Source organism: Rousettus aegyptiacus, unplaced genomic scaffold, assembly GCF_014176215.1.
Source record: "Rousettus aegyptiacus isolate mRouAeg1 unplaced genomic scaffold, mRouAeg1.p scaffold_m13_p_13, whole genome shotgun sequence".
Taxonomy (NCBI): domain Eukaryota; kingdom Metazoa; phylum Chordata; class Mammalia; order Chiroptera; family Pteropodidae; genus Rousettus; species Rousettus aegyptiacus.
The window spans coordinates 17,766,966-17,775,596 of record NW_023416288.1 but is presented as its reverse complement, the minus strand read 5'-3'; the positions used below and the strand labels follow the sequence as shown (position 1 = coordinate 17,775,596).

The 8,631-nt window shown below is 32.4% G+C and overlaps 1 protein-coding gene across 1 annotated transcript in view; it reads left to right on the top strand.

Moving 5' to 3' along the window:
- The first annotated feature begins 2,313 nt into the window (after nt 1–2,313).
- CALCR (calcitonin receptor) overlaps nt 2,314–8,631 on the top strand; it is a 47,556-nt gene continuing 41,238 nt past the window's right edge. Inside the window, exon 1 of the mRNA XM_036230204.1 lies at nt 2,314–2,371. Within this exon, the coding sequence (XP_036086097.1) occupies nt 2,321–2,371 (51 nt within the window). The 5' untranslated portion in view covers nt 2,314–2,320. The remainder of the gene's footprint in view (nt 2,372–8,631) is intronic.

Here is an 8,631-nt window from a genome sequence, read left to right as displayed (position 1 = left end):
AATTACAATCAGGTGAATTTTAGGTTTCCAAATAGAAGACTCTGTTGACAACTCAAATCCTATTTGTTCAAAACTGAGTTTATTTTTTGTTATATGGCAGTATATATGTACTGACTAAGAACATGGACTTCAAAATCAGCCAACTTAGAATTTCTTCAATCCATGCAAGGATTCCCACATCCTCATCTTTGCTCATGTTGACCTTTCAGACTGAATTATTTTTCTCCCAATGTCTCCCATATTGAAGTTAAACTTTATCTTGAAATGGCATTAAAACATATGTAATAAATACATGATCTATTTCATTAAATTGATTAGAACCAACAATTTCTATCTCCCTTTTCCCTATCACAGATGCTACTGGAGATCTAGTACTAGAAAGAATCAGTGAGGTTACAAAACCCTTTCTTTAAATTAGTTTCAACTAGCCAAATTATCTATTAATAATATACATTTGAGTAATGGCACAATTTTGAACTGCACATGATTCTGAAACATTTCTCCAAGATCTCCACATTTATTAATGTTGCCAGCTGCATAATGGCAATCTATCTGATTCACTCAATAAATGTTTATTGAGCACTTATTATATCAGGTTATTGATGTGAGTCAAATAAAAAGTCTTATTCTTTTCAATATGACATTAGTTTTATTTTGCTTTACTTCTCATCTAGATTCTTCCTTTTACATGGTGTGCCAACCTGCTTACCAAAAGCAGCTCCCTGATTCAGAGAGCGCCGGTTTTTACCAGCTTGACTTGAAGTTTGGATCTAGATGGGCATTTTAAACTCATGATGAGGCACTCTGTTTTGCTTCATGTGGCAACATAAATTGGGTTTATGACAACCTTATGACTTGGCATATTAGTTACTGTAGTAATAAAGAATGATTTTCTAAATAGGTTATATAATTGAAGGTTATCCAAACGGAAGAGTGCTAAGGCCTTAGCCTATCCTGTGGTTTCACAAAATTCACTTCCTGCTCAGTCAGACTACATCTACAAACATATTAAATAGCTTCGTCTTCAAAAGAAATACCAAATTTCAAATTTGAAACAGATTTTAGATCTTGGGCGACAAAAGCCCATAGCTGCTTTTATATAAGCAATGCCCACCTCTTCTCGTTCCTATTCTTTGTCCACATCCCTCATCCTACTCCCTGTTTTCACAGCCAGAGTATTAGAGAGGCTCTTGACAAATAATGCTCCAAAGGAGCAATTGTCTCTGAGATGCCTTTTATAACTTTGGGTTTTGTACCAAGGCTAGGGAATATTTAAAAACTCAGAAATTCTACTTTTTTTCCATGGAAAAGAATTGAAAATTTTAAGTTAAAGAGCAGTTCTTTCTCATGACTTGCAGACTTAACTGGCTATGGTGGGTTAGAAATTGCCATTGACCCAAAAGAGTACTTTCCAAAGTATATTCTGCAATTGAGTTAATAATTGTTATTATAAATTTTCTTTTCTTGCTCAAACAGGTTTGGAGAATAAAGAGTTAAACTTAAACTAGTATTTTTGATACAGTGTTAGATACCATCATACCTACTCACCCCTAGCTGAAATATAGTTTTCACACAGATCTCACTGATGAAAAGAAATATTTTTTAAAAATTTTTGCCCTTTTATTATTTTTCCTTATCTAAAATTATCTGCAGAGTCATGAAAAACTGTTGATACTTGTGACAAAGCAGTCTGTTTCTCATTATTGTGTCTTGAGTCAAAATGGTAACCTATTAAGTGACATACTCAATCCTTGCTGTGAAAGAAATTTATTCTAATAGCAACTGGAAGCTTGAAGAAAAATTTGTAGGAAAGAAAAATAAGACTCCTTAAATAAAAGTTGGCCTTTTGATTACCTAGAAGGCATGACTATATCAATCCTTTACAAACCACACCTTTTACTTGTTTATACTCAATGAGGTGACTTCTTTGTGGATGTCCCTATTGATAATTTTAGCAGTTCTATTGATGCCACATGTTGATTGAAGCTCATAATGATTGCTCTTGATTCTCTGAAGTTTTTATTTTGTTCTTGATGTGTAAATGTGGCTCCAGGATATCTCATTAAGAGGACTTCAAAACACAACCAGACAACAATCTCTCCTGGATAAAAAGAAGGGCAATGGAATATGTAGCTACAAACATAATGTTCTTACTTACATGGATGTTATTTAGGATGTCTTGGGATGTTGATCCTCCTCAAGTCAAATAGAAAGACAAGAAAAAAGAAAGACTATAGTCAATATTAAAACTATATTAATTTAAATGTCTTTGTCATTTTTATATTTTCTAGGAATTAAAAAATTGTGTGCAAAAACAAAAATGAAGTTCACCTTTACTCGCTGGTGCTTCTTACTGTTCATCTTTTTAAATGTAAGTAAAACAAAATGATTCTAAGCTATGTCAATCAAGAATGATGAGATAGGAAGGAATGTTTTGAATATGAATGAATGGGCTTTAGCAAGGGTAGAACACATTGTTCTCCAGAAACAAAAACTAAGTTTCTCAAAACTATCATTTTCTTAATATTTTGTTAATAAATCTCCCCTCTGAACTTATACTGATTTAGGTTAGTGTTACTGTTACCCAGAAATGTGAACTTTGTATTTTTACAAAAATTTAGCATTAATTCAAGACATTTCTTCATTATCTTGGAAATTAACATTGAAGTTTAATAATGTGTTTGGATAAATGTTTTTCATGTTAGACACATAGATTTGAGTCATAGTTTCTGGGATGCTGTCTTTTTAAAAAAATATCTGAACTCTTTCAGTCTATTGATTTTTCAAATTTATTTCTTATCAAAAACTAACATGCCATCATCATTCCATAACTCTTCAGTCTTTTAAATCATTTTGACTTTACATAATTTTACATCGGTTTATTCCTAAATGATTTAGCAAGTATTTAGAACTATAATTGCCTTAGAAGACCTTACCAATGCCTATTTATTTGTGTCAGGTTTGCCAACCCACCATCATATCACTTTTATAGCACATGAAAAGGAGATGAGTAAATTTTACATAAATTTGGAGTTGTCTTGAACCTTATGCTATCTACATCAGAACAATAATGGCCAATGAGTGACAGCTGGTAGTAAAGATCACTTAGTATCTGATACTATTATACTCACCCAAACAAAGCTTGCCTAGGCTTTCAGGATTTCCATTGTTAATTAATGTGTCACAGGCTTACAAGTTTACATAAACTTTACATTTTTTAAGAAAAAATATTTCTAACATTCCACTAATGTTAATTTTTAAAAGAAATTTTTATTTTGTAATGTTATACATCAAATAAACAGTTTGTGGAAATAATTGTTGTTAATGTAACCCTTTTGTATCTATTTGGATAATGAGAATAGTTTATTTTATTATGTTAGATTATCATATTATCTTAACCTTTAGATAAAGTACAATATAATTTGCTAAAAGTAATCCAGTATTTGGAAATGCATGTGGCTATATGCCATTTGAAATATAATAAAAGCATTTAAATGAGAAATAGCAGAAACTATTAGAATACTTTATTTTGTCTGTAAAATGCCCATCTCTTACATATTATTCTACAGATAGAGAAATATTGGTATATTTTATTCATAAATTAATATTGTTATTTTTCATGGGTCAACTGAAATCCTATGTGATCAACTATTTGTGAATATGTCTATGTAATTTCATTTCATAAAAGATGTAATTATATTAGACATTGATAGAAGGAAAACTAAAGTAACCAACATATAATAATAAGATAGTTTAAGTATTATCTATTCACCTTTTCTATTACAAAGGCTACAGGTAATTTTTGGTGTGTTAAAAAAACTAAAGTAGGTCACTTTTATTCAAAACTTTTACCTGATATATTTTAAAATTTGAAGACTGAAAGAATTTCATGTATTTGCATGAGCCATGGACAGAAATGTTTTCTGGTTTGTGGGCATCTCTTTACTAGCAAACATAACTGCACAGGACACTTAAATGGTTTTATGCTCTCTTTGCTGTGACATACAGAAGTTTGTTTCTCTGTCTGATTTTGGATTACATATTTGATTTGGATAATTTGTCCATAAAACATTTTTGCTCTATCAATTTTCTTCTACCACACTCATATTTTCCACATTAATATTCCTCAGAGAAAAGTAATTTTTTTAACAAAATGACATTGATTTTAATTATTCCAAAATGTCACTTTTTAGGTATATTATTGTGAAAAAGCATTACTAATGTATTTATTGAATTCTAACAACCTGATTTCCAAAAGAACTTTAAAGTAGCAGTTTGGGTCACCACATTCCATTAGCCTCATCTACATTAAATCAAAACCACCCACTCTCTTCCTATCTCTTATTTGCAATAAAGCAATAGGCTTAAAACAGCGCTGAGCACACATAGTGAGCACTCAGAAAACGCTAGTAATGATGATGATAGCAATGACAAGACCAATGATGAAGACATAGAAAACCTAGGTTTTTCTGAGAAGCATCCCATCTACTATGCTGCATTCCCATTTGCTTTGAATTTGTTGTACATGCAGCAATTTTGTTCTTTATCTACTGCTTAAGTAGAAAGTAAACAGGATATTAACCAGGCATCTAATTGCCTGTGGAAGAACGAGGATTAACACTTTACAAAATTCTATTTTATCCTTCCTAATTTTGAAAAACAAGTAACTGAAAACTACATATAATTGTAACATATACATGATCATTATTAAGGACAGTGACATCGAAATCCTGTTGGTTTTAGTTGTGCATTTCGGGTTCATACTCCCCTTAGAGCAGTTCTGTCTGTACCGGACAGCAGGACTCTCTCCTTTCAGCATATTCGCAGGGGTCCCAATGCAGTAGATTTAGACCACTGCAGAGATGGACCATTTTTTCTATACAGAACAGCTTTATAATTGTTCTGTCTCTGTCCTTATAGAAATCATCCATAACACAAAAGTAGGCTGATTGTCTTCCACCAAAGCAGAAATTGCTTGAGCACATTACCATTCCCATTAGATTGCTTTCCTCTGGACTCCATGACTAGCGTGGACGAGACTTCCTAGACTGTAAGCTCCCTAGGGGCAGGGGCCTTGCCAGTTTTGTCCACTGCTGAATCTCCAGAACCTAGAATAGTGCCTGGCACATGGGAGGCAGTCAGAGTACTTATTACCTGAAAGAACCAGCGGTGTTTCGGCTGCGGACTACAGCTGTCGGTGGCAGCTTGGTGGTCGTATGTGTGGCGCCATTTACTTGAACTCTTAGGAGTGACATCACATATACGGCAGCTAAACTGCTGCATAGGACCACAATTAAGAGGTTGGGGTTTTTTTGTTTGTTTTGAAGATTCATGTGAGATGGCTTGTATGTTTGCATTGAACACTAATCTTCATTCAGAGATGCTATATGCTCTTAATGTCTCATTTCTATCTTCATATGAGCATAAAATTATATATTTATTTACAAAGCCCAAACATACCATATAAATATAACACTTATAAGTAGAATACTTTTAAGTCCTTTACTTGGTACTTTTATCTAATTACTACTGCTTCTAATTTGCTTCTTTATTGATGAAAATTATACCAACTTGCTAGCAATTTTTACTTGTATGAAATCATCAGCAAAAAGTTTAATATATTCAATGAATTTTATGAAATGTATATATGTATTTTTTAAGCAATAGTAATTCCATGATTGGAATTATATATAAGAATTTTCTATATAAATAATTACATATTTTATATATATTTATATATAAATAGTTTTATATACATCTATATCATCATATCTGTTATATATTTATATATAACAGAATGCCTCAATGTGTATGTTATTTTCAAAATAAAGTCACTGAACCATTCAGCTACCACTGGAAAAATTTCATCGTCAATACTTAAACAAGAGCCAGGCAAGAAGCGGACTCAGATTATTATGGCTCATCTAACAACGAAGTTCTGATTCCTCATTCCTTCAGTGCTGAAACAATCTCTACTGAACCGGCTCCAAACAAAGTTCACTGGAGATTGTTTCAATATTGCAAGAATGATAAGATTGACACTACTGTCTTCTGAATAAACTACACCTACTCTTTCAGATGGTCCCATCTTCACTATTACTGGTGTTAAAACTGTATTGATCCAAATAATGCTGTAATTGAAAGTAGAAGTATAATATTTTCCACCTGATATATCTGCACATACTGCCTCCCTATGGCTTCCATGAATTTCCAACTAGTGCAAGAACATTTCTTAATTGGTTATCCAGTCTACTTAAAGATAGAATTCAGAATTATACTTCTGGAAGTAATAAAGCAAAATAGTTCCTAGTGTCTAAAATATCTAAAATAAGTGACAGAAAAGATTTAGGTATGACATATTTCATCTTCTAATTTGATTTGAAGATGGCGAGAAAATGGCCCAGAAATAAATAATATATCAAATGATAATTATCATGTCAACTAAAGATTCTAAGAATAGAGCCACAAAGAATCTAAAATAGATACATAAGCTGAACCAATCATTAATATCTTTTATTACAAGGGTACCACAATTCATTAAAGATCATGGTTTCATGATTTTTCATTGAATTACTAATACATACACACATAAATGTGTGCACACACACACACTCATAGAAATGTTAGACTAATAAAATCCAAAATAAAGACTTAACATGAAATCTCTTTAAAATAATATTTTTTACTCCCAAATCACATTCCAATCCTTGATGAAATATCTGAGTATTTAACTACTGATAATTCTTTACTTTTCAGAATTTTCTGTGATATTTTATAGTGACCTTCCTGCTAAACTGAAAGGTCTACAAGGGCAGGGTCTATGCTTCTTTTATTCAGCACTGTATCTTCAGCATCTAGCACAGTGCTTGGCTCATCAAATTCAATGATTTGCTGATTAATCTTAAACTAGAAGGAAAAGGGTGTTCAGCTACATCGATAAAGAATTTGTACATTTTAAATCATTTTTTTGGCTCGTTAATTTCTGTTTCTTCTGTCAAATTCAAGAGGAATTGAAATTAGAAATAATCTTAATATTTAAATAGTAGTGTCAACTATATTCATAATAAGTATTCACCTAGAGTTATAATACCAATGTTATAATGGTAATTATTACTTACCCTCTTCAGTTTGCAAGTGATTTCTACTCAAATGGCTTGCTGGCACCTCCAAAACAAGTCCAAAAGAGAACTTACTTTCTTCCTGTAGTAAGATTTTTCTTTCCCAACACCTCTCTTTTCTCAAAGCTCTACCATTTTTTCCCAGTTACATAGGCTAAAATCTCTGGGCTATATGACTATTACTATTCTCCATTCCTTATTCAACTATGCCTTCACATTCTTATTATTTGATAAAATGCTGAGAGTTGCTCTTTCTTGTTCTGCCATGAGATGATCTAGTCCATACATTCAGCTTCCTGGCTGTTCTCCTCAACTAATTGATGGACATCTGATGCCTTCCACATGAATTTTACTGACACTCTCTCTTTACAACTTTACCACATTTAATAATATTAGCCAAAATTTATTGAAATTTTCATGTCTCAACACTTTGTATTTGTTTTTGCAGGGCCCTGTATTATCTGACTTTCCTTTACTCTATTCCTAACCCTCAAATATGCTCTCCTCTAGGCAGATGGTTTCCTTATAATATCTCATATATGTCATTTCCTACCTCTGGACTTATATGTGTTCCTTTCCCTCCATCCCTCTCCTCTGCACATGCATATACTACATATACTCAAGGTTCAATTCAAATTCTCCCTTGTCTCAGCAGCAGTCCCTGACTATTCTTGCAACATTCTCTCTCTCTATTCTGGATTTTTATCGTGTTGTGCACTGTACTATTCAGCATTTAGTGATATGCTGTCTCCTAGGACAGGATGCCCCTATCTACACAATGACATAGACTGGAGAAAAGTAAGGCTCTATCATGAATAGCCTGGGTTATATAGATTAACCTAATAAGTGACTGTGGGGATGAGAGAAAAGTATATAACACTATTATTTCATCAATACATATGAAAAAATTTCAACGTTAGAATAATTTAGACAGAATAAAGTCAAATAAAAGTGTATTTCAACAGGTGTGATAGAGAGAACAAGGGGTATTCCTAACTTTAGAAGAATAAAAGTCAGTGCAGCCTGAAGCTTGCAAGCCTTTTCCAAAAGAGTCTCTATGCAGAACATGGATATAAAAAAAATCACAGATTCAAGCACCACTAAAATATCATAGCATCTATATAACACAAATTAAGATGATATATTAGATAGTGATCTTTTTAGACACACACACACACAACTTTGATAAACAGGACCTATGATGGCAATGAGGATTAATAGAGACTGACAAAATTAATGTCAGCTGTACCAAAAATTCAAAAGATCTGAGAGAAATATTTAAGATTTACACTTATTTTCACCAAGAAAAACAAATTACCCTGTATAGTTCATTTGCTGCTGAAACCAATTAAAGAGATTAAAGCCAATTATCCAAGGCAGAATCTCTTAGAAGAACAGATTTGTTTGATTTATGGAATAAATGGGGTAAACTTTGGGCAGTGTGAACAATCTAAGCACAAAGAAAAATTAGCCAAAGAAATCCAATTTAAAAGGCTTACTTAGTGCACTAATA